This window comes from Nuphar pumila, chromosome 16 (genome assembly GCF_984573655.1).
Source record: "Nuphar pumila chromosome 16, dmNupPumi1.hap1.1, whole genome shotgun sequence".
Lineage (NCBI taxonomy): Eukaryota > Viridiplantae > Streptophyta > Magnoliopsida > Nymphaeales > Nymphaeaceae > Nuphar > Nuphar pumila.
In genome coordinates this window covers 6615803-6643131 of record NC_143264.1, presented here as the reverse complement: position 1 = coordinate 6643131, position 27329 = coordinate 6615803, and the positions used below count along the sequence as shown (strand labels likewise).

The window sequence follows — 27329 nt, the reverse complement described above, 5'->3', positions numbered from 1 at the left end:
ATAAATAAGAAAATTGAGTGAAAAGAAGAAAGAGATAGCTCACACTGGCTTAGATAGCCCTCCTAGATGACTTGGCGAGCTTGGGATGAATCTAGTAGAGCTTTCGCAAGGTTGAGGTTATGTGGGCTTGGGTCCAACAGGGTTGGCCAAATAGGCGAAGGTTGTGGATCTAGAACTAAGTCAAGTGAGGTAAATTGGCTCATATAGTAAGCACCTAGGCTAAGATGGGATGTTAGTGCAACAGGGTTCCTCCCACTCCAGTTCTAGATGCTGGAATAAGACAGGGAATGCCCTATTTATAAATATTTGGGTGGATCTTGGACCTCACATCTTGCATCCTAGATCCAAGTTCATGAGATTTTGGGTATAACTATTCAAATCCAGTTATTGCACAGTAGATTGGCTGATGAGATTGCATGTCAAGGTCTAATTGGTTGGGGTTGCATGGCTTAATCGGGTTTACTTAGGGAAGAAGAAAAAAGATTTTGGTAGGAGTACTATGTTTTGGAAGGCCTAAACTTGAGAATCTATGACTTAAGTAAGTTGGTTTAGGTCAAAAACACATTTTCTCAAGTAAAACATATCCAAAATAATAGGTTTTGGACAACTTTTTTGGTTTTTATCATAACTCCCAAGATATAACTCATTTTAATGTGACTTTTTTTTTGTTTGAAAGATAAGTAATTTATCACAAACTTTGATTGGTCAAAGTCTAAGAATGACCAAGACCAAGACCAAATGAAATCAAGACAAAATAGGCTAAAATAAATGGGGGGTGATCTTGAGACTTTGGACCATTAATGCTGCACATGGTCAAGGGCAGGTTCAACTAGGTCTTGGTCACAAATGGATGGTCAAGGCTCATAATGGGTGGGTCAATGTCTTTTGGGATAAAATTGTCTTTAGAGACAAAAAGATTGTGAAAGTCCAAAAATAACCATGATTAAGACCAAATTGCAAGCTAAACTCAAACCTAAGTTTAAGGTTCAAAATTCAATATTCAATTGACATGCCCCACTGGTGTTGTCCATAAATGCAACTCTAAACTATTTAAACCATGTAAAGTTCTCTCAATTCTTCCATTTAAGACTAAACTTTGAAAAAAATAATAAACTCACTGACTTAGGTAATGTAAGAAAAAAATAAGCAAACTTAGTTTTACATGTTGTCTTCAATGGAACATCTCCACACCATGATGGAACGTCATGATGTCAAATCACTCACCTTACATCATTTGAGGATCTGATATGTCCTGCACCCAGATTCCAGGTGATCCAAGAATTCGATCTCATATCAAAGATCTGTGATCCTTTAAATAGATGTGAGCAAGAGACCTAAAGATCTCTCATCCAATTCTCAGATCCTTGGATGTCAAATCTAAGGATCTTGTTTTGGTTTGAGATCTGAATTCAAGCTTACGAAAAACCCCTCGCTACCATAGATAGCAAAACTCAGTTTAAAACACATTCCTTTCAATAAAACTTTAAAAATGAAAAAAAAATTGACACTCCCTTTTTTTCAAAAGATCATAAAAAAATGCATTTTCTTGAGAGAAGCCTTTAAAATGCAAAAATTTATATTTAAATAAAATACTTTTCAAAAAAAACCAATCATGGATCCAATTGGATTGGATGTTGGATTAAGATCATAATGATTCTTAAATCCAATCTCATATATAGTTTCTGGGCCCTAACTTATTTTCATGAAAAAATCTCATATATATATATATATATATATATATATATATATATATATATATATATATATATATATATATATATATATATATATATATATATATATATATATATATCTGATTTTTAACTTTATTTCATATAATCAAAACCGGATTAAACTCTTATGTATTGTTTGCTTATTTTTTGCAACTTTTTTTATACCATATTTTCAGCCATTTTTTTAATTGAAAAGCCTTTCAAATAACATATACAGTTTTAATGATTTTTTTTTTTTGCATTTCACGTATTGCTAACTATGCTCCTGACCCCTTTTTCCTGTTTTAAATAAAGCTAAAATAAGGACTTGCTTTTAAGCTTCTCTAAGAGAAGTGCATGCAGTGATATAACATCGCTTTGTATTTTCTCTCTGGTAAGGGTCTGCCTAACCTCAGCTTACTTATCTAAAAAACAAACAACTATTGAGGGGCAGAACCAGGGGTGGGGCCAGGGGCCCTGGCCTACCCAAGGAATTTAAAAAAAAAAAAAAATTATATGGGCCTAGACCTATATATATATATATATATATATATTCTACTCATAGTGACAAATATCGTGAGATTTGCTAAAACCTCGTGTTTTTTGCGATAAATATTCAGAAAGTTAAAAACGGTATTTTCTCACGGTATTTACAAAAGCTATCGGATTTATCGTTCGTAACAACATATCTCCAAAATATCACGAGATTTTGTAAATATCGCAAGATATCGCCATCTTATTTGTCCCAGTTTTTTTTTTCGGATTTTAAACAAAAGGGGCTTTCTTTCTCAGCCGAGCCAGCCCTAGTCAGCCTCTTACAGCGTCACTCGACTCACCTACAGTGCGTGAAGGATTCTGTCCGACCAATCCAACTGTGAGTCTCTCTCTCTCTCTCTCTCTCTCTCTCTCTCTCTCTCTCTCTCTCTCTCTCTCTCTCGTCTTCTTCCCCTCCTTCTCCTTCTCCTTCTTCTCATTTTCGTCTGTTTCTTTTTCTCATCATCATCTTCTTCTTCTTCTTTTGTTTTTGCTCTGTCCTATTTTTCGCATAAGCAGGAAAAGGGCCTCAGGCTGGGTCATTTTTTGGTCGACTAGTTGTGCTATGGTCGGAAAATAGCCTTCCACGACGCCCTTTTCCTTTATCTGTTTGGTTTAGCCGGGAAAGGACCAAATTAAAGCCCTTTTCCGACTATTTTTCTGCATCCAGCAGAAAAGGGCCTCATGTTGACTGGAGTTCTGGATCCTCATGGTTAGATTGAGCCCATGAGGATGGATGGTTAGGGAGATTTTTACGGTGATGGCGATTTGCTTCTTCTGTTGTTGTGTTCAAAAAGTCTAATTTTTTTCTTGTGTTTTGGTGTCGTATGCTGACATTATTCTGGGATTTATATGGTTTGCAATTGAATAAATAAATTTGTGGATTTGTTAGAGAGCCATAGAATGAAGTTTGGTATATAGGAAGTAGACTCGATTGATTGAGTAATTGGTATTTCTCTAAAACTTAGACAGGTTATAGGACTTCTAGATTGGTCTACTTGTTTCAGAGTTTGTTGATCATGGGAACATAATATCCAATTTGTTGGTCTACTTGTTAGTGGAATTGAAAATAGATTTTATATTTTTTCATGTAAAATTAATTGTGTAATTAGTTTATTTTTATTTGTTTTTTTTAAATTAGATATTTGAAAATTTATTTGATTTTTTAAAATTTTCTCGAGATTTTTCCAAAAAAATAAAAAATATTCAGAAAGTTGAAAATTTCACAAGAAATTCATAACCAAAAAATTGTCGTTTTAAACTTTTTTCACTATGGTCCTACACCTTCTCTCTCTAATGCAAGAGAGAGAGGAGGGGTAGGACCAATGTTGTGAAAAGTATTGAGGCCTAGCAAAGCGCTCCACCAAAAACCGAAGCGAGGCGTAAAGCATAAGCCTCAGATTTTTTAAAAACTTAAAAACTTTAAAAATATCTAAAAATACAAATAAATAAAAGAAATACTTTATTAATGAAGCAACAACCAATAGGAAATTTTAAATCTTAAATAAATACCTAAAATATGAGATTAACATGTAAAAGTAATTTTAACACAACAACTTGATCTATGTAAGTATCTAAGCAATAAAATATGAGCATTCAATGAAAATTTAACAAAATCACTAATAATCGAATTCCTCAACATCATCATATAATGCACACAAATTTTTCATTAAGCTAATTTTTGAGAAAATAGCTCTATCAAACTACGAAAATCGCACATAATAATCCATATCTACATTTAGTCTCACAAACAAAAAAATAAACATTTTCATTTAACAGAAAATTATTTTTAATTTCCATGATCTAGGAGTCAATTATATGTACATACACAGTTACATACACAGTCACATGCATATTTGCAAATAATTACACAAACTGAAAGTAATAATTTCACATGTACGATTTTTATATAAACAAACTAACACATAAACAAACTAACAAAATTGACATATACAATTTTTATATACAGTCAATTAATTGCTAAAAATATCCAGTCATTTTAAAGAAGAAGAAGAGGGAAAGAAAAAAATAAAGAGGGAAGAAGAAGAAGGAAAAAAGAACGAAAGATGCAAAAGAAGAAGACTGGAAGAAGAACGAAAGAAACAGAAGAAGAAGGAGACGAAGGGAGAACGGAAGAAGAAAGAGACAGAGGGAGAATGGAAGAAGAAGAAGAAGATTGGAAGAAAAAGAACTGAAGAAGAAAAGGAAGGAGGGAACAAAAAAAAGAAAGAAGAGAGGAAGAAGAAGCAGACGAACGGAAGAAGAATGGAAGAAGAGAAAAAGGAGAAGAAGAGATGAAAGAGAGAGAGGGGGTTATATACCTCCTCTTCTTCTTTCAGAGAGAGAGAGAGAGAGAGACCTAATCATCGGGCCTCCCCCTTTTATTTTTTTTACAGGTTGGATTTGTGTCAAACGGGGGCTTTGAACCCATTTGACCCAATGAATTTGAGTTGTGCGCCTCAACCTGAGGCACGCCTAGCCTCAAGGAGCACGCTTCAAGGCCTATGAGGCGCATGCCATATGCCTTTTGCACTACACACGTGCGCCTCAAGGCGAAGCGCACTTTTTGCGCCTTGAGGTGTGTTTTTAACAACATTCGGTAGGACCATCCCCCTTCTTATGTGTGTGTGTTGTGCCCCTCCTATATAAATTTTCTAGTTCCGCCCCTGCAACTGTTATCATACAATGGCATAATAATTGGTCATGTCCACCTAAGTGTCTGAATGAGTTGGAAATGATAGGTGCAGGTTGTGTTGACACAATGGACCTCATAAATGGCTTCAGCATGAACCAAATGTCAAGTCCAACTATTGGATCATGTTTTTTCAATGAAAAAATACAATTTTATCGATCAAGAAAATATTGCACAATGTAAGCCATTGATTTTTTTTTAAGGCTCATAAAATTGTGCTTACATGTCATAATCAGATGAGTCAAGAGTCAGTTCCCACTATCCACACCATGCAAATCACATTCGGAAGGTTAGTTTCATAACACAATAAAAAAGTTAAAAAAGAATACTCATTGGGAAGTCATGGTGACCTGACCATATATTAACTCTTATTCTTTGATGAAGAGTGGCTGGGGATTAGGATATATTAACCCTTATTACGATAGTAGTGTTTGTTATGTGAACATAATAAGTAATCTTTAGTTTAAAATTAAGACTAGTCTAGTTGCATTGCTACTTAAATGCATTAAGCTGATATGGAAAATCCAGCCAGATAGATCATGTTCAAAGGATCTTCATCATTATCCTAAATTAGGACGAAATGTTGTCTTTGGTACTTGGATTGGTTTTTCCAAATAGGGCTTTTTCAGTGGTTGAATCTTTTTACCTTACTTTTGATTGGATTTTAACGATTTTTGCTTCTTGTTTGTGTTTCTTCGGATGATAATCATCATTATCAAGCCTTATCCCAACTACATAGGATCACTTTACGAGCCCTATTTCTCCATTCCTGTCTATCTAGAGCTAAAAATTTGGTCACTTTACAATAATTGATGTCACTCTAACTGCCTCCTTCCAAGTCTTCAGTGGTCTTCCTCTTTTCTTAGTTCCTTCTATGTTTCTTCCGACGATCACTGTCTTAAATTTAGTGGGGTACTTCAATTGAATCCGGAGATATTGGCGTTTTTAAGTGAATTGGGATCTACTAGAATGTCTGCTTAATCAATCCACCAACTGACCTAATGGATCTAAGCCATTACTGGGAGACCCAAAAATAAATCAAATTTGAAAGAAAACATTGCATCATGCTATTAAATCAATGGAACACAACATAGTCACGGTGCTCAATGGTTCATGCATATACATAAGGAACAAACAAATGGGTTTCTAAATTTGATGATCTAACAAATCATTCATGGATTACAACTGAATATGATTAAACCAATGAATTTAGAACAACAATTTCAGTATAATATCACAGTAAAGATAGGGATGTTGGCCAGAAAAGGGTACAAATCAATGGAGAGAGAGAGGGAACATACTCGTCTGACGATGCCACATGTAGAGGGATTTGTTCAGGCAACGGCGAAGGAGGAGGGCGTTGGTCGGAAGTAGGGTATGCAGGAGGGCAAGAGGGAGGTGGTGAGAAGGGGATCCCGATAAACAAAGTTAGGCCACTGGGTTGGGTCGAGTATACCCGACCCATTTAAATCCCTCTTATGGGTGTCAACTTACTAAGGCCTATAGGGTTACGGTTTGATCATAAAGGAGGTCTGATTAGAATCTGGGTTGAACCCAAAGGGTCTAATTAATATATAGAGTTGGGTATGGTTTGTGAAATTTCATACTAGACTCGGGTCTCAATTGAGTTCTAATCATTTGATTTTGCAATGTAAAAGGGATAAAAGAGTATTATTTTGCCTGAGAATGGTCCAAGTCTGATTTGTGTAATCCTTATAGGACTCAAGTATAGTTTTTTTTATAGTGAACCCAATTAGACCCGAGTCCAGACCCAATTAGTACAATCTAACCCAATTAGTAGTAGATGATGGGATGCACTTATGTATTATGATCGGCTAGCATAGGTTCAGGGATTAAGGTTCAGGTGAGTTGAGTTAGGTTTGAGTTAAGTCAATAATCAAATTTGGGTAATAGGTTTGGGTGGTTCTGGCAGGGTTTGGTAATAAATTCAGTTCTCCCAATTGACAATAGATAAAATGCTGAAAATTTATGAAGGGCTTTGAGACATGTAGGACAAGCTTCGATAAAAATTTTAGGATTTTGGGAGATAAAATTTCGGGAAGTTCTGACCTTGAGAGATTAATTTATTCCTCTCAGAATACCAATAAGAAAAATATGAGAAATTAGGGGTGGGCTTGGGATAGGCTAAGGAAGGTTTGGTAAAAAATTGAGATTTTATAGTTTGGAAACTAAAAATAGGAGAATTTAGGACACGGGTTTAGGTCAGGTTTGTTTTAAGACTGGGATTTGGTAAAAATAGATTTCAGTGTCAAATTTATTTCTCTTCACTGGGAATGAGTTTGGATCCGATTTTTGGTGGGTAGGTTAAGGACAGATGGGTTAAAGTAGGGTTAAATTTGTAGGCTTGGACTAGGTGCGGTTTGGGAGAAACACTATTTTTAAGTTGGGCTAATTTCACCAAATCACAACAATTAGAGAGAGAGAGAGATGATTTTGAGAGGTTAAAACTAAGTTTTATTTTTCTCCTTCTTTCACAAATTGAGCTCCTTTTATAGGCCAAAGGAGCTCTCACTTAATTAAAAAAATAAAAGCAAACAACTCACTAAGATAAGCACTACCTAAAACATTAATGAGACCCACTAACCCATGAGACTCCTGAGCTCTAAGGCCATAAAGGAGGGAAACCAAGGGTCACACGTTTTTTGAGGCTTAACGGCCTCTTGGGAGGCGCCAACTAGGTGGGGCCCACTTTGGCATGAGAGGCTTCTAGAGGGGATGCCCCCATGTGGGTTCCATTTGGCATTGATGAGGGGGGCGCCTCACAAGGTCCCATCCGAATGAAGTGGTGGTATGTCTAAGGTGGTTGCATGACATGGCCGATGTCCCATGTGGCTTGTATTGGACCTGTTTGCATGATTCAAACCTTCGGAGTTGGATCGAGCTCACCCGAAACTTGGTTCGCATCATGCACCATGGAGCAGAAGAATGTGGTAGATGAACATTCTTGGTTTTCTTCATCCACAATCTATTTGGCTTGCTAGTATATTCACCTTGTCAAACCCAATTAGTAGTAGATGATGGGATGCACCTGTTAAATTATGTAATCAAACTTGTAATTTCGCATATATATTTTATATATATAAGGTAATACATATACATATATATAATATATGTATATGTATTTACCAATTATATATATAAAATATATATATTCCTAGTAAGGGTAGTTTAGGAATTTTACACATATTCTTTTTCGAGAATATGTTTTTTGTATTTATTTTCTTTTTCTTTTTTCTTTAATTCTTTTTCTTTTTGCATTTAATGCATTGTACTTGCATTGGGAGGGGCCCAACCCACTAGTCGTTGGACCCCTCCAACAGTCACATTTGTGACCGTTGGAGGGGCTCCAACGACTATGTGGAGCCCCTCCCAAGGCCTCCTCCAAGCCCTATATATATGGGCAGCTCCTCTTGTATTTTCTCAAGGGATTTGGGATTATAGCCCAACCTCTTTAGTTGTTTATGAAACTTATGAGTGCTTTTGCACATTTGTGATTCGGTGTGTTGTGCTTGTTGTGCACAAGTGTTCTTGGGTGTGTATGTTCACACATTTGTTCTCAAGGTTGTTGCGTTATCAACTAAAGTATCTTGTTGAAGATACTCTTACATGGTATCAGAGCCTTGTTGAAGAAGAAGAATTGTGATTCGCCTTCCCGTGCATTCCTCTAAAAGCGTGCCTTCAAGTTTTTTAAAATCAAAGAGGATCACTTTCTTCGAGCAATATTTTAGGAGCCTCCCTTGTCAAGAAAGACGCAAAAAGTAATTAAGGTATGTACTATCCATTGCATTCTTTCCTCTCTAATGGGCGAAAAAGACTCCCATTTTTCTCTTGGGTTTAAGCTTAATGGCTCAAACTATCATGTTTGGGCCGGTAATATGGAAGCCCATATTAAAGGAAAGGGGCTTTGGGGTTACGTTCATGGATCCATACCGGAACCGGAACCGGAACCCAAAATTACCATTATTGAAGGAGGGGATATCAAGATCCTTGAAGGGGATGAAAGACAAAAGGCCCTTGAAGAGTATTCTAAGAAACATGATGATTGGGAAATGAAGAACTTCAAGATCTTATCTTGGATTTTTTCATCCGTTGAGACCAAGATAAACGCCAATATCATCAAATTTAAAAGGGCTTCCGAAGCTTGGGTATATCTTGAGAAAATGTACACCTCAAGAGATCTATCCCATAAATACTTTCTCCAAAAGAGGGCTTTGACTCTCCAACAAAATGACATGATCATTCGGGAGTACTTTGCCGAATTATCCTCTATTTGGGACGAGCTCGCAATCCTTGAACCTAAATGGAGTGGTGAGGCAATCGAATTAAGGCACAAACAACTTGAAGAAGACCGGTTCTTCAATTTTTTAAATGGCCTTAGACCCGAATTTGAACAAGTTCGGTCCTCTCTTCTCTCCGCCTTCACATCCCCCTCACTTGAAGATGTTATCACCAAGCTAAGTGGTGAAGAAACTCGTATGGGGATTGGCAAAAATAATCCTAGCATTCTTGTTGCTTCCTCTACTCAAGAAGATGGTGAAATGGCTAATGCCGTGTCAAGACCGGGAAATAACATGAGGACCTATAGACCTCCTCATTTCAAGAATCAAGGGCAAGGAGGAAATGATCGGTATGGCAAAAGAGACTATAGCAAAGTGACTTGCTATCATTGTAAAGAACCCGGACATATCAAACCTTTGTATCCTAAATGGAAGAAATTGATTGCAATGGCTATGGCATCTCAAATTGAAGAACGACCTTCTTCATCAAGTGAGTCCTTTTCACTTCAACAAATCGTAGAAGCACTACAACCTCTTCTCAAGGGAGGTACTTCCGGAGCCGCTATGTCATCCTCTTCCCCCGGTAAGTCATCTTGGCTTTTAGATTCCGACGCATCCTTTCACATGACCCCTAGCTATTGCTCTCTTTCAAATTTTTCTAAAAATTCCTTTTCATCCTTTGTATCAACCGCGGACGGAACATCTCTTGAGATTAAAGGAATAGGTAATTTTGAAAAACAAGACTTCTTTGTTCCAAAAATTCGTTTTATTCCAAACCTTAATCTAAATCTTCTTTCCGTTTCCCAACTCGCGGACCATGGTTGCGATATAAAATTTTCTTCTAATAAATGTTGGATACAGGATCGCCAGTCCGGGAGATTGATTGGGGAAGGCTCTAGAAGAGGAGACCTCTACTACGTAGATTTTCTTCAAGTTCCCAAGAGTCAATTTTGCAACGTCGTCCAAAACAAAGATATTCATGTATGGCATAAGAGATTGGGTCATCCCAATATTGTTAAAATCTCCTATTTGCCCTTTGTTTAAAATCTTTGTAAAAGTGACTTTTTGTGTAATGAATGCATTCTTGGGAAAATGAAATGTTTGCCTTTTTCTCAAAGATCCATGTTTACGACAAAATCATTTGAAATTGTCCATTCCGATGTATGGGGACCGGCTCCGGTAATGTCAAAAGGAGGTTTTTCATATTATGTGATCTTTGTGGACGACTATACTAGGTTTTGTTGGATCTATTTCCTTAAACATGAACATGAAGTTTTTTCAACCTTTAAAAATTTTCACACGATGATTTCAAATCAATTCAATGGAAGTTTAAAAATCTTTAGGTCTGACTCTAGAGGAGAATATCTCTCAAATGAATTTAAGAGTTATCTTGAAAATTTTGGTATTCTTCACCAAAAATCTTGTCCGAAAACCCCTCAGCAAAATGGGTTAGCCGAACGAAATCACAGGCACATTATTGAAACAACTAAGACTTTGCTCATTTCTCAAAATATTCCAAAAAATCTTTGGGCTGAGGCAGCCCTTACTTCTGTCTATCTCATAAACCGTCTCCCATCGAAAAATTTAAACAAAATTTCTCCATTTGAAAAACTGTATGATAAGGAACCTGATTATAGCAGGTTAAGGGTCTTTGGGTGTAAATGTTTTGTTCTCACTGATAAGAATGACAAACTCTCTCCTAAAGCCATTCCATGTGCCTTTCTTAGCTATTCTGAAACCCAAAAAGGGTTTCGTTGTTATGATATCAAAAGTGACAAATTGTATGTTTCCAGAAATGTGAGTTTTTTGGAAAATATTAGTGGATTTGAACGTTGTGACCCCCATAATGAAAATATGGATTATTCCTTTTTATTTGATTTACTAAATAAGGACGATGATACTAGTGATAATGAGTCAGATCAAAGTAACCCAAATGAATTTGAAACCGAGGAAAACATCTCCTTGCCTCCTTCGTCACATCAATCTATTGAATTACCTAGAGACCCTATCACCTACTCTCATAGAGATCAAAACAACTTTAGGAGTGCTCTTGACAGATATAATGATGCCAGTTCCAGTGCCTCTCAGAATGAAGTGATCCCTTGTAGAACTGAGAGAAATAGAAGGCCTCCTTCTAGGTTCATCTCCTATGACTCTTTTTCACCAAGATATAGAGCCTGCCTTAGTGCCATCCACTCTTATATAGAACCTAGAAATTTTGAAGAAGCACGAAAGTGCCCTAAATGGATTAATGCCATGGTCAATGAGCTTGAGGCTCTAAGAAGAGCCAAAACCTGGGAATTTCAAAATCTTCCTGTAGGCAACAAAACAATAGGGTGCAGATGGGTTTTCAAAGTAAAAACTAAAGGTGATGGATCCCTTGAAAGGTATAAAGCTCGCTTGGTTGCAAAAGGATATAGTCAAGAATATGGTATTGACTATGAAGAAACTTTTGCTCCTGTAGCTCGTATGGTCATTGTTCGATGTCTTATAACTGTTGCCTCTATCAACAAATGGAACATCTATCAAATGGATGTGAAAAATGCCTTTTTAAATGGCGACTTAAGCGAAGAAGTTTACATGGATGCTCCTCCTGGAATGGAGACTCCTAAGGGAAAGGTGCTTTGTCTTCAGAAAGCACTCTATGGCCTAAAACAAGCTCCCAAGGCTTGGTATGACAGATTTAACTCTGTTATGATTGAGAATGGTTTTTCCTCTTGTTTTACTGGCACTGCTCTATTTGTTAGAAAATCCAATGCAGGGATTGTAATTTTACTTCTGTATGTTGATGACATGTTCATCACTAGGAGTGATTCTAACGGGGTTAAGAGTATAAAATCTATCTTAAAAGATAAATTTGAAATGTCTGACTTGGGTTTTCTAACTTATTTTTTGGGAATTGAAGTAGCATACTCTCTTAGAGGATATTTCTTATCTCAAACTAAGATTGCTTCTGAGATCATTGACAGGTCAGGTATTACAGATGAGAAGCTTTGTGAAACTCCTGCGGTAGTAGGAGCAAAGATGAAAATTGATGATGGGGTTCCCCTTTTGGATCCTACACCCTACAGACAGCTTGTAGGATCTCTGATGTATCTGAGTATTACCAGACCAGATATATCCCATGCAGTCCATACTGCAAGTCAGTTTCAGCATGCGCCTACATCCGTTCACATGAGTGCCATCTTACGAGTCGTAAGATACATAAAGGGTACTCTAAATAAGGGAGTTTTTCTGTCCTCTTCTTCTGACTTAAAATTGATTGCTTATACTGACTCGGATTGGGGAGGTGACCCAAATAACCGTCACTCCACCACTGGCTTTTGTGTGTTCTTAGGAGACTCACTAATTTCATGGAGATGCAAGAAGCAACAAAAGGTGTCGCTCTCCCTTACTGAAGCTGAATATCGTGCTATGGCAACTACTACCATGGAGATTGTTTGGAATCACCAACTGCTAGAAGACATGGGGGTCAAAATTGAAGGACCCATCAAGCTATGCTGCGACAACAAGAGTGCAATCTACATTGCAAAGAATCACACCTTTCATGAGCGGACTAAAAACATCGAAATGGACTGTCACTATGTTCGTGAAGCATATCTCCGGGGAGTTATTGATCTCCCTTATGTCACGTCTGAATATCAGTTGGCAGATTTCTTTACTAAAGCCTTGTGCGCTCCGCGGTTCAACTTCCTTCTTGGCAAACTTTCGATCATCTTGCCCTAAGTTTGAGGGGGGGTGTTAAATTATGTAATCAAACTTGTAATTTCGCATATATATTTTATATATATAAGGTAATACATATACATATATATAATATATGTATATGTATTTATCAATTATATATATAAAATATATATATTCCTAGTAAGGGTAGTTTAGGAATTTTACACATATTCTTTTTCGAGAATATGTTTTTTGTATTTATTTTCTTTTTCTTTTTTCTTTAATTCTTTTTCTTTTTGCATTTAATGCATTGTACTTGCATTGGGAGGGGCCCAACCCACTAGTCGTTGGACCCCTCCAACGGTCACATTTGTGACCGTTGGAGGGGCTCCAACGACTATGTGGAGCCCCTCCCAAGGCCTCCTCCAAGCCCTATATATATGGGCAGCTCCTCTTGTATTTTCTCAAGGGATTTGGGATTATAGCCCAACCTCTTTAGTTGTTTATGAAACTTATGAGTGCTTTTGCACATTTGTGATTCGGTGTGTTGTGCTTGTTGTGCACAAGTGTTCTTGGGTGTGTATGTTCACACATTTGTTCTCAAGGTTGTTGCGTTATCAACTAAAGTATCTTGTTGAAGATACTCTTACAGCACCATGGAGCAAAAGAATGTGGTAGATGAGCATTCTTGGTTTTCTTCAACCACAATCTATCTGGCTGGCTAGGATATCACAACCGTTTTTTTGTTTTTGTTTTTGTTTCAATTTTGGACAAAAGTGGACTCGGTTAAAGTTGATCGAGTCCACTTTGGATCTAAATGATCCTGGGTGCGGCGAGACCCCTCGTCTCCCTGCACCCGCATCACGTCGAGCTGACACTGTTGTGGCGACCCTATAGATGAGTCTTTGTTACATGGTTGGAAACTCTATTGTTGTAGTATGTGTTTCCAAAATATCTAAAGATGAAGGCTCAAGGAGACTTTTATAAGAGCCTGCTGGGTGTGGGAACAAAGACACCCATGGATGAGTACCTTAATAGTGATGGTGAAGATTATGTGAACGTGATGAAGGAAGCATTGGAGTTGATGGCTTACGATCACTTACCCGGACAGCAGCAAACACTATTATTCCTGCATCTTCCAATGACAACTCTCAAGCAGCTGCAATGACAATTTCAATTTACACAAAGAGTTTATCAACCAGGACAGCAATACATTCAGATCCACATTTCAGTAATGAAAACTTATGACCAAGTTCCTGGGTTGAATTGCAAAACTCCACCTAAGGAGATTGTAACTGAATATTGTGACCTGTTGCTTGCCACTTGCTTGTTGGCAACTAATCATCCTTGTCTGCCTGCAGATGAATTTCTGGCAAACAAGGTTCAGAACTACAAAGTTACAACCACCAGCATATTAACTGACAAGAGTGTAACCGAGCTGGTATATCTGAACTTGAAATATGAACCAATACTGAAATTTAGGCCTTCTCTTGGAGTCAATGTGCTCATTGTCAAGGCTGAAACTTTTATGGCAGGATTAGTCTTGAAATTGCACACAGAATCACATGACAATTTAACAAGCGAAGCTGGACATTTGGTACTTTTTGGTGCTCAAATTTCAATTGAAGAATTGGGATGAATCATGCATGTGAATAAGCTATATTCACACACTTTTTGAGGCTTCTCACCTTGGGACAAGGCGAATTTGAAGGGGTGGGGAATGATACGAACCTCACCTTGGGTCCGCTTTAAGAGAGGATTGTAAGTAGGTAAGGGAGTGAGTGGGATCCACATATGCAAATAAAAGGGGTCCATTGTGGGTCTTGGGTTCCATATTGGATTTGGATATGGATAGTTGTATTTTGGGTCCAATGACTATCTTCTCTTGTAAGGCTATGTAAGCCAAGAGTCTTTGTAATTCACTCAACCATCTAAAAAAGGATTCTCCCTTCTTAGTCTCTTGTTTGAGAATTGGCCCTAGTAATAGGGATTTGGAGACCTTCTCCCTCCTTGAATTGGGAGAAAAAAAAGATACCTGTACGGGAGTGGCACTCGAACTCATATCAGTTTCTTTCAGAGTTACCGGAAGCGCCTAGGGTAAAGGGGAAGCGCGCTTCCCCGAAGCGCGCTTCGGAAGCGCGAAACGTCGTGCTTCCGAAGCGTGAGGGGAAGCGTCCCCCTTTTATGGGAAGCGCGTTTCCCCCCACGCTTCCCCCTCGCTTCCCCAATTTTTTCATTTTTTCGCTTCCAGTTCGCTTCCTAGGTCGCTTCCGGTTCGCTTCCTAGGTCGCTTCCGAGACGGTTCATAATTTTCTTCTAAGTGGTTCCACGCTTCCTCGCTTCCTACATTTTTGAAAGTGCCTCGCTTCCCGCTCCCGCTTCCTCAGCTGGCAACTCTGGTTTCTCCTGCTGCCAGTCACTGATTATAGTAGTCAAACACCAGTCTTCCAGTATGTGTAGTTGAAGAAACTCCCTTCCCCGTGACAATGGGGTAGGATTTTGCAAAGAAGGGGAAGGGAGAAGAATGATCAAGTTGTCACTGGCATGTAAAAGCGGAACATTGTTTCTACTTAGTAAATTATATTGACTACATATGCAGGTTTAGATTAAGAAAACACCTATTCATATGCAATTTTTTAGCTGTTTAGGACAATTTAAGAGACAAGACTGTTTAGAGCCTATATGTAAGTGGGAAAATTTCTTTAAATGAGCTACTTTGCATGTTCAAATGTGGTTTTGGAGCAGTAAAACTCGATGGCTTATATCGCACTAAACTTGATTTTGAAAAGATCAAAATTGATTCAATCTGAAGCCTCATTTTTAGCAAATAAACAATGACAAACATGTCTAGAAGTTCAATATAAGCAATACATACTTGCAAGTATGTTCTTCTAAAATGTTCAGGACATTCAGGAGTTGAAACTGCTTACTAAATAGGAACTACCAATTTTCCTATATATAAACATTGGCTACTATTGAAGGTATTGTTTTATTGAGTAGAAATCACAGTTTTTTTCCATATTTTGTTGATATTTTTTTAAATCAGACCATATATGTGTGATCTACATCAATGTTATAAATATTGTAGCTGAACTCGAATCGGAAGGGTCGGCAATACAAGTGTATCATATCGTAAGATACGGCAAATTTTCATTTTAAAAAATTACAAAAAATGTAAAATTCACAAAATTAGAAAACATTAAAAAATAAGAAAATTTTAGGAAAAAAAGTAATTAAATTTAAGGATTATGAACAATTAAACATACACGTGCACTACTATAGCATGCGAAACAATATTGTAACAAACTAACAACTTACGAAACAAAAGGTTTGCTAGTAAAGAGTAACATTAGATAACAAAAAACAAGAGAAAACTTTTGAGTAATCCAACTATACAATTATATAATTTAAAAATAATTATCAAAAATTAAAAAGATTAAATTAGAATTAGGTACAGATATTATTAATATTATTAGTATTTATGCACTTCAAGTAGGTTTAGATGATTCCATTAAGCGTCAATTTTGGGAAGATTTAGATGGAGTAGTACAAGGGATATCTTATGGAGAAAAGCTTTTCATCGACGGTGACCTTAATGGACATGTAGGCATTAGTAGGGATGGATTTGAGAGTATCCATGGAGGCTATGGTATAGGAGAAAGGATTTTAGATTTTGGTTTGTCCTATGATATGATCTTAGCAAACACTTGGTTTAGGAAGAGGGAGTCTCACCTAGTAACATTTAAAAGTGGGGTTAATACGAGTCAGATAGATTTTTTCTTACTTAGAAAGAGAGATAGGGGTTGTTGCATCGATTGTAAGGTTATACCGGGAAAAAGTGTAGCTACACAACATAGAGTCTTAATTTTAGATCTTAGAATTAGACAATGCCGCAAAAGGGATAGACATAGGATAGATCTTAGAATTAAGTGGTGGGCACTGAAAGGAGCTAAACAAGAAATGTTTGTAGAGCAGGTAGTTAAGAAAGCTGATTGGTGTCTCGAGGAGGATTCAGAATCAATGTGGAATAGGATAGCGGGTGGCACTGAAAGGAGCTAAACAAGGAATGTTTGTAGACCAGGTAGTTAAGGAAGCTGATTGGTGTCTCGAGGAGGATTCAGAATCAATATAGAATAGGATAGCGGGTGGCATGAGAAAGGTGGCTAAGGTGGTATTGGGTGAGTCTAAAGACGGTGCACCGCTAGGTAAGGATACATCATGATGGAACGAGGATGTCAAATTAGCTATTAAGGTTAAAAAAGAGCGTTATAGAAATCTAAGTAAGAGTCGTGATAATGAGAATTTGGAGAAGTATATGATAGCAAAGAAGAAAGCTAAAAAAGTAGTTTGAAACGCGAGGGATAAGGTATATGAGGAGGTTTATGACAAGTTGGATACCAAAGAGAGCGAGAAGGATATTTATAGGCTTGTAAAGATGAGAGATAGCAAATTGAGGGATCTGGGTATGGTTAGATGTATCAAAGATGAAATACAAAGGGTTTTAGTCAAAGATGAGGAGATTAAGGAGAGATAGAAATATTATTTTGATTAGCTATTTAATGGAAGTCATGCTCAGGATCTTGGAGACTTTTCCATTCCTTTTCATGAGATGAATCGTGACTTCATGCGCAAGATTCAAAAGAAAGAAATTATCGAGGCTTTGAAGAAAATAAAATCAAGAAGGGCAGTTGGCCCCGATGGTATACTTATCGAGGCTTGGAAATGCTTGGGAGAGAAATGTTTAGAATGGTTGACAAATCATTTTAACAAGATTTGATAGACAAATAAGATACCTAATGAGTGGAGGAAGAGTACTTTGGTGCCTCTACATAAGAATAAGGGTGATATACAAGATTGCACAAACTATCGTGGTATAAAACTCATGAGTCATATTATGAAACTTTGGGAGAGGGTGATTGAGTCTAGGTTGAGGAAGGTTGTCATGATATCGAAGAATCAATTTGGCTTTATGCCTGGAAGATCAGTTATGGAAGCTATACATCTTCTTAGGCAACTTATTGAGAGAAATAGAGAGAGGAATAAGATATCGGAGAATCAATTTGGTTTTATGCCTGAAAGATCAGCTATGGAAGTTATACATCTTCTTAGACAACTTATTGAGAGAAATAGAGAGTGGAACAAAGATTTGCATATGGTTTTTATTGATTTGGAGAAAGCATACGATAGAGTACCTAGGGACGTTCTCTGATGGACAATGATGAAGAAATGTGTTTCTCTCAAGTACATTAGTATAATTAAAGATATGTATGAAGGAGTAGTAACCAATGCCCGCACTTGTGGAGGGGTGACAACCAATTTTCCTATAACGGTTGGGTTACATCAAGGAATTGCTTTAAGCCCTTTCCTATTTGCTATAGTGATGGATGAGCTTACGAGATCAATTCAAGAAAATGTGTCGTGGTGTATGTTGTTTGCTGATGATATTGTTTTGATTGATGAGTCTAGAGCTGGGGTTAATGCTAAGTTAGAATTATGGAGACAGACATTGGAAGTAAGAGGTTTTAAGTTGAGTAAGAGTAAGATAAAATATATGGAATGTCGGTTTAGTAAGCAACGAAGTAGTGATGGGAGTGTAGTGCAGCTTTGTGAGCAAGAAATACCGGTGGATGATTGTTTCAAATATTTGGGATCTATCATTCAAAAGTATGGAGAAATTGATGGAGATGTAAATCATAGGATAAAGGTTGGGTGGATGAAATGGAAAAGTGCAACTGGAGTGTTGTGCGATCGTAGAATGCCATTGAGGTTGAAGAGAAAGTTTTATAGGACGACTATTAGGCCCGCTTTACTATATGGTACGGAATGTTGGGCTGTCAAGAGACATCATATTCAAAAAATGAGTGTAGCTGAGATGCGTATGCTTAGATGGATGTGTGGAAATACAATAAAAGATAAGATTCAGAACCAGAAGATACGTAAGAAGGTAGGTGTTGCACCCATTGAAAATAAGATGAGAGAGAATCGTTTATGGTGGTTTGGACATATTCGGCGAAGGCCTAATGATGCTCCAGTTAGAAGGATGGAGAAATGGGAAAATATATTAGTTAAAAGAGGTTGGGGTAGGCCTAGGAAGACATGGATGGAGATGATAGGAAAGGATATGAATGCTTTGAACATCACCGAGGACATGGCATTGGATAGAAATGATTGGAGGAGAAGGATTCATGTGGAAGACTGAGTATGATTTTCTTTTTTGGTTCATATCGCTGACTCCAATTGTTTTGGGATGAAGGCGTAGTTGTTGTTGTTGTTGTTGTAAAAAAAAGACCACAAAGAGAAATAAAACATATTTGAGTAGTCAAACTACGATATTAAGTAAACTTAATTATGAAATAATTTGTGCATGAATAAATATGCAACCATTATCAAATTTAAAAGCCACAATCATGATGTTTTTAAAATGTATCTATTACATTTATTCATAGTGGCAAAAGTAAAAAACGGAAAAATCTCTGCAGCCAAAAAATCGTGAAAAATAAAAAATCTGTAAATCTCACATTTTTGGTAAATTCTTGGCAATAAAAAATAATATAAAATTAATTTTTTATAAATAAATAAAAATACAAATTTGTAAAAATAAAAAGCACACAATTTTTCTACGATAATAGCCAATAAAAACATAAATATCATTTTTAAAATGTGATATTTATATTTTTGAGAAAAAAAACACTAGAAATTGCCGTTTTTAACTTTTAGGTAATTTCTGGTGATATTTTTGTGGGATTTTCATAAATATCGACAGATTTGTCACTATGAATATATCATACTAGTCCGAGATTAAACATTGTAAGAAAAAAAGAAGAAAATGGTAAGTCATTTGATAAGTATTAAACCTTAAAAAGAAGTTTCATAAGGTCTTTCTTAATCAGTTTCATAGTGTGCTCTTGCGTACTTTCTTGTCTCCAATGATCACAATAAACTAAGAAAAAAAATCTACAGTTTTGTTTCTATAGCTTATTAAATAAATGAATAGGACTCTACTAAAGTTTATTTATTTAAAGAGTTTCCATTAAAAGTGAAAAAGGGATCCAAAATAAGTTATCTAGAAATTTGTAACAATAAAATATAAAAAATAGTTGCAGCTTACGATACAGTAGGATACAGCATGGTACACTCATTCCGCTGCTGGAGAATATATCATATTGCTTGGCCTAGCAATACTATGATACACCATATCATATTGTACGATACAATACCATATTTATAACATTGATCTACATGGTTGACTTAGTAGAAAACATGTTTTGGATTTACAAAGGTCTTGTCACCCCCCCTTCCCTCCTCCCCTTTTCTTTTAACCAAACCTTAGAGGGAAAGAATAACCTAAATTGTTGTTTATTTTTTGTGCATTAGTTTTGCAAGTCGGGTTATTTGAATGCCCATGCTTGGTCATGCTTACTCCTCCATTGGCACTACCCATGCGTACAACTCTCTTCTTGCCTATCACTGCCATGGACATAAAGTGGACTATTGGATCCATATTTTTGCTTCAGTAAATATTGAATTAAACAGTACTACTGAAATACATATATTTAGTATTTGCAAGAAATATGATTGTTGTTGTTTGCTTTGTTTAGCGCTATGCTTCTATTTTAGTGTGAAAAATAACTTTGTCATCCCAGGTCCTCTGCTTTTTTCCAGTCGATAGTACGTAGCATGGACAGTCCAATACTGTCTTGTGTAACGATGAAGACCCTTAGGTTCCTTTTGGGTAACACCTGTTAATCATCTGGAGCTTACTTTGGACCGTTCCAGGCCCATTTGATCTAGTTTGGCCTCTGTGTTGGCTCTTATTAGGGCCTCCCACTTGGTACTTTATATTCATAAAATTTGTTTTACCTGGAACCATGAACTTCCAACCAGCTAATGTCTATTTTCAGTTTTAAGAGTCCTTGAATCCTACTTTCTAACACGGGCATTATTTGGATATCCATAGTAAAATGGTTCCAAAATCATGAACATGAATCTGGTTTCATTTCATTGGATGCTCCAATGTACCCAAACTTATTGGAGAGCATGAAATAAAGCTACAGATTATAGGAAGTCTAAATTATGCATTGTGATTTATGAATATCGTTTAGAATAAAAATGTATCACTTTAATTGGCAATGTTGCTTTCCACAATAGCCATGATATTTGAACTGGAAGATACATGAACTATATGAATAAAAAAAAAGATAGAGCAAAATATGGTTAGATGCCATATCAGTTTGACAACCTTTAATGCAGACTCCTTGGAATGTCTGCTTATTTTGTCCGATATTCTTTTACAAAAGCATAAAATTGATCACTTGTCATCTGGCTGCAGAGCGCGATTGACCACACAGAGGGTCAAATGATATATGTGCCGCCCATATATGATTGAAAAAGCTACTCGCATTTCCTCTAAATCATGTTTACATTTATCAAGACAATGTGGTTCATTTAGAAGTGTTTGTGAACTCTTTGTGATTTGAGCCTTTATGAGAAGTTTGTTTGATAAAATATCTTGTACTTCATTCCTCTATGTTGATTTACTTCTTTGGTAGCCCTGGGGAGATGCTATTCATGAATGGTTATTTTGCTTCTATTCGCTTAACTGCTCATGTAACTCATTTTTATGTGTATTTGTGAGACTTTTGTTATGATACAGGACTTTTATGTTAATCGATATAAATAAGCAAGCAGAACATTTTCTGGTTCATGGCTTAGCACTCAGCATGGGAACTCAGTCATTGGATTATACATTTCTTCATGTTCTAAAAAGTAGTTAAAATAAATTACGTACAAGCAGGAGTTGCTATTCTGCTTCCTATTTTCATATTATAAGATCTTAGTTGTAAGTGTAGAAAAGATTTGGCAGGAAACTCACACTCTGAAATGATCCTTCAAATACGATGGATAATTTGATAGATCAATTGATATAAGAGAAGATAATCACTGTATCATAGCTTGAATGCTAGATATATCTTGTTTGATCACATTGGTCCTAACCATGTTATACCTTCTTCCAATACTAGTATCCTGGTCTTGTTGAAGACTGTCCAATCTGTGGTATGTGTAGTTAGTCTCGAGATTCCACTTGTTCACTGCTTCCTCTTGGAAGGCCTTTTAACTTTTATAAAGATATTTGAACTTATATATTTAGGCTCTCCTTGCATGCCTAGTCATGTGAAACATACTTTTGTTTTTGTGGTTTTTTTACTTCGGCAATGTTTTTGCTTAAGGTTGAGGTGCAGTGGTTAGACAGGTTAGGAATCTCAAATCACAGACTTTATATTTTCAAAATGTCGGTGATACTTTGTTTTGATTCAGTTGTGTTTGTTTGGAAATTTTCTGATGATGCATGTGGAATTCTGAACATGCATTGCACTAACAAATCTGTCTAGTCTTAGTTTTTTTTTACAGTTTCTCCTATTTGTGGCTGATAATGGTTGTTCAAGGTTGTGCTAATTCTTCGAATCTGTTATTTTGACAAGTTTGGCTCATTCTTCAGGCAGACGAAACTTCAATGGTTCTTTGCAGTTTATTTGACTCTTTAAGACTCATTTTGGTCATGCTCTGTGTTGATGTAGTATTCCATGGGTCGCAAGGGTGGTGGTTTATATATTAACCCAAAGAAATTTGCGGCTGCCCAGAAACCCTGCATGAAGGAGATGCTGTCATTCTTGAATTGTTTGTCCCTTAATCAGAACAATGATGACAAGTGTGTGCGGCAGAAGGAACTGTTGCAAGCATGCGTGGATAATCAGGTATATATCACATATGTATTAATAGGGAGTGTTCTCTCTCCCCATCTGATATCATATGTGCGACACATATCAAATGTGCGTCAATGTGCAGTCGATGAGGTTTTCCCTTGGCCTGGCCAAAGGAAAAATAGCTCTCTCTCTCGCTCTCTCTCGCTCTCTCTCTCTCTCTCTCTCTCTCTCTCTCTCTCTCTCTATATATATATATATATATATATATATATATATATATATATATATATATATTCTGCTAACCCTGATTGTTTTTGCAGAGTGGTAAAGATACTAAAAGGTCATGGGGCAGCATCAATTACCACCTACAGAGGCTTGGTAGAGTGAGAAAGTAGAGACATCCCTGATTTTTTTTTGTAGGTTTTGTTTGGAAATAAATATTGTGAATTATTTATTTAGAGGAAAAGATTTGCTATTTGCTATTGTTTGATAGAGATAGGTGGAGCTGGGGCTTTTCTCGTCGACTGAGATGGAAAGAGGGTTATCAGACCAAACCTATTGACTGATCCAATTTGGTTCTAACCATTTGGGTTCGACTTGGGTGATGGTGGTAAGAGAGAGAGGGTGAGTGATGGGTTTCTTGGGTTTTGTTTTTTTTTTGGATAATTCAAGGGAAAAACCCTCCCATCACCAACTGCACATTGGCTGTTGTCCAATTGGTAAAACCCTTGAGGTGTTCCTCCTGCCCACCGTGGAGTACACCCAGCTTCCACATTGCGGTAAGGGATGCCACCCATGTGTTTGGAACTTGTGACATCCTATCAAGTTGGTGACATTCACAGGTTGCCCCTACTCCCACAAATATATGGTTCAGTTCTTCACAAGGTGAGTCTCATGAAGCCCTGTCATGGAAGGGCTTTGCGGATTCTTGGCACTAGTAGGGAGGCAAAGATGCCTAGTTGAGCCTTGTCTAGGCTTGGTTTAGCTGGATCACTTGAGCTAGAACCATGCTTGAACAGCTCTGTCGAAGGCCCGGTTGGATTCAAACACAAGAAGCTCAAGCTCAGCTCGGCTTGGCCTGATTTCTGTGGCAATATTAAAAATTTTATGAATTGATTGTGGTATTTGAACCTAAAATCCCATTCTGGAAGGGCCAACACCCTAATGGGGTAAAAACCTTTTTTTGTTATCCGTTATACTTTAGATACACTTTATACATATTGTTTCAAAAAATTATGTAAACGAGCTTAAACACGCTTCATGGTTCAGTTCTTCACAAGGTGAGTCTCATGAAGCGCTGTCATAAATGGGCTTTGCGGATTCTTGGCACTAGTAGGGAGGCACACAAGCCTAGTTGAGCTTTGTCTAGTCTTGGTTTAGCTGGATCACTTGAGCTATAACCATTCTTGATAAACACGCTTTAACGATCCCAACATTGTTCTTGGGCTGGGCTCATTTAAAGAAACGACCCTAAAGCTAAGCTCGAGCTTGGCTTGTTTGTGCACCCTTGTTGGAGCCCCCTAGGGGCTGAATTTGGGTTTGTCCACACCTCAATGAGATCAAAATTATTTATTAAATGCATTAAATTTGATTATGCAACTCGATTAGTGTCTTAATTTCTTAGCTAAAAATAGCTTATCATGTTCACATAACAGATACTACTTTTGTTAACCATGCATAAATGCAGTAAATACCTATGCAGTATAGTTTTATCAAATCTTTTACAAAAATCAGTTCACAAACCACCATTATGTTCATCTATACATGCTTTTTTTTTCTGAAAGGCAAGTTGAGGTTAGGCATACCCCCATAGTTATTATTCAACTTATCATGGGGTTTTAACTAGGGGTGGCAATCGGGTCGGGTTGGCGGGTCAGAATACCTCAACATGAACATGACCCGTTTATTAAACGGGTCAGATGTGGCAAACACGATCCATTTATTAAATGGGTAACCCGACACGACACGGTTAACCTGTTGAATAAACGGGTCAGGTTGACATGACACAATAAACTGGTGGACCCAATAACATAGACACGATAACCGCATAGGCACGGTTGATGGGTTAGATAAGTTTATATATATATATATATATATATATATATATATATATATATATATATATATATATATATATATATATATATATATAAACGGGTTGTGGGTTGATGGGTTCGTGTAAACGGGTTGGCATACCCCTAACACGAACATGACCCGTTTAATAAATGGGTTAGGCAGGTCGACCTGTTTACAACACGAACCTGTTTAAGCCAAACCCTAACCCGGCTAAGAAGCGGGTTGGCGGGTCAAGTCAGATTTTGCCACCCCTAGTTTTAACCTGCAACATCCCGCCACAAGGAGACTGCACTGACAGCTCCCTCCAAGCACGCGGTGCTTCAGTGAGATAAATCAGCCAAACTATTATTAACCTCCTAGTTGTTTAAAATCACATGAATACTGCGTCGTTTTATTTTCTTTTTTCTGTTTTTAAAGGCAAGCTGGGGTTAGGCAGACCCCTACCAGTTATCCGACTGTACCATTGGGTTTTGAACCTGCAACGTCTCTACACAAGGTGACGTGCAATAGCTGCTCCTACCAGACAAACAGAGCCCCCCGCTGGTAAACGTCCTTTTATTTTCACTTACAAAAATGAGTCGTCTTTTTTTTTCAAAAAATCAGCCAAAGTATACTTCTGGCTTTCTATGTCACAGGGATACCGTAATGACACATGTATGTCCCCCAAATATACCATTCATAACTGAAAACTTAAAATAGTGTGCTATGTGAGTGGGACCCACGACCACCCTGCCTTACGTGGCCCACCTCTTAAAGCTACGGACACACGTGCGCCAGTGGGGTTTGATCCAGTGCCTTCATCTCAGCACCCTCACAACCACCCTGCTGGCTATATATAGCTTATATATCAGTAAATTTATCAGCATTCTTTTTGCTATTAAAGCACATAATAAGATCAATTGTAAGCACTAAATTAATGGATTAGCTACACTATTCAATTGTTATTAAAAAATCAAATGGCATAAATAAAATGCAACTACATGTAACATGTGCAGGAAAATGATGAAAAGGGGAGAGAGAGTATGCTCCAAGTTTAGATTTTGCAGAAATAAAAACAAAATTAAGCACCTTTGTAAGATTGTTAAGCATCAAAAGAAAGCAACCAGAAACACGCGTATTTTTTACCTGTCCTTTTATTCATCTCTTTCTTTATGTAAATAAGAGGGAGAAAGAAAATTGTGGGAAATACTTGCTATAGAAATGGGTGAGAAAATGGAAAATCTTTGAGGGATGCAATCTTTTACCTTTCTGAACTGAATCCCATCAAATCACTGAATTTGATTTTCTCTGTCATGGAAAGGGTAAAAATTCAAAAAAGGGAAATATAGGAAAATTTTTAATTTTTAATCTGACACATATCGTGATACCAATTTTTTGGGCTTTTTGTTTTTGAATTTTTTTAGGATTTTGATTGATTGGTGACTCTTGATATATATAAGTTATGAGCATTTTTTTATGCAGCGACCTTGCATGATGCAGTGCCGCTGCCGATGCTGACAGCCACCAATCTCAACAATTCTCGAGATGGAGACCACGCTCATCTAGAGAAATGCCAAGATGGGGGGCTGCCAAAGCATTGCATCATGCCGCATCACTGCATTATGAACACATAAATTATACAAAAACAAATAATCATATTGTCTTTATAAAATTTATAAATGGTGTGCTTCAAAAAAAAACACACAATTTATCGAAATCTACCCCATGTCTAAAATTTTGATTCTTGATTTTGTTAGAACATATTAGCTCATCTGCAAATGTAGCACGACTTAACTCACTGTTAAGAATGTCCTCAAAAGGTCCAAACCTTCTTTTACTAAAAAAATACATACACAGGCAAGAGAACATTCACAGATAGTTGTGAAGGTCCTCAAAATATATGAACCTCCTTTTACTAAAAACCAAAGTTTAAAAACTCGTTGGGTCAACCTAGTGACTCGTTTGACTCGGCTGGGTCAAAAATGAGTACAAACTCATTTTTTACAAAACTTGACCGAGTCATCAAGTTGACCTGGTTGAGTCATGCATATATACATATATAATATTTTTTATATATAATTACATATATTATATAAAATACATATATTAATAAAATTATACATTAAATATATTATAAAAATATCACTGTATTGTATGCTTACATGTGTAACTGGTTTCGTTGGTTGGTTCAGATTTTGTCAAACCCGTTCTATCAAATCACTGTATTGTAAGACAAATTTGATATGTTTTCTGAAATGCCCCACAATTTACCCAATCTGTCAAATCGCAATTCTGCAGGTTCTTGATTTTTTAGGATGCTTTTACCCTTTATAGCTGTGAATATTTATTTCCGCAAGTAATGACGTTGAAAGTTGATGGACATGTGAAACTCTTCAACAAAATCGCAATTAATATTGCGATATTCTCAAAATTATTGCAAAAATCTTTTACCTTGCAAATTTTCTAAGGAGTATCGCATGAAGTATTGCAAAAGTTGATCAACTGAAAATCTGTTCTTGCCATAGAGAACATGAATGATGATGATGTAGAATTGATGGGGGGACCTTCGCTCTAATCAACTGTGAAAGCTCTTATGATGTGTTAGATGATGATGATGTTTTTTCCCGTGCAATGTATTTTATAAAAGAATAGAATGAATGCAATGTATGAG

At 36.8% G+C, this 27329-nt stretch overlaps 1 protein-coding gene across 1 annotated transcript; it reads left to right on the top strand.

The window, feature by feature from the left end:
- The first annotated feature begins 2524 nt into the window (after positions 1–2524).
- LOC149812797 (uncharacterized) lies at positions 2525–23078 on the top strand. The gene is made up of 3 exons (XM_089992239.1): positions 2525–2586; positions 22478–22654; positions 22924–23078. The coding sequence occupies exons 2-3, from the start codon at positions 22484–22486 to the stop codon at positions 22996–22998; spliced, it is 246 nt and encodes an 81-aa protein (XP_089848365.1). The 5' UTR covers positions 2525–2586; positions 22478–22483; the 3' UTR covers positions 22999–23078.
- The last annotated feature ends 4251 nt before the right edge of the window (positions 23079–27329 follow it).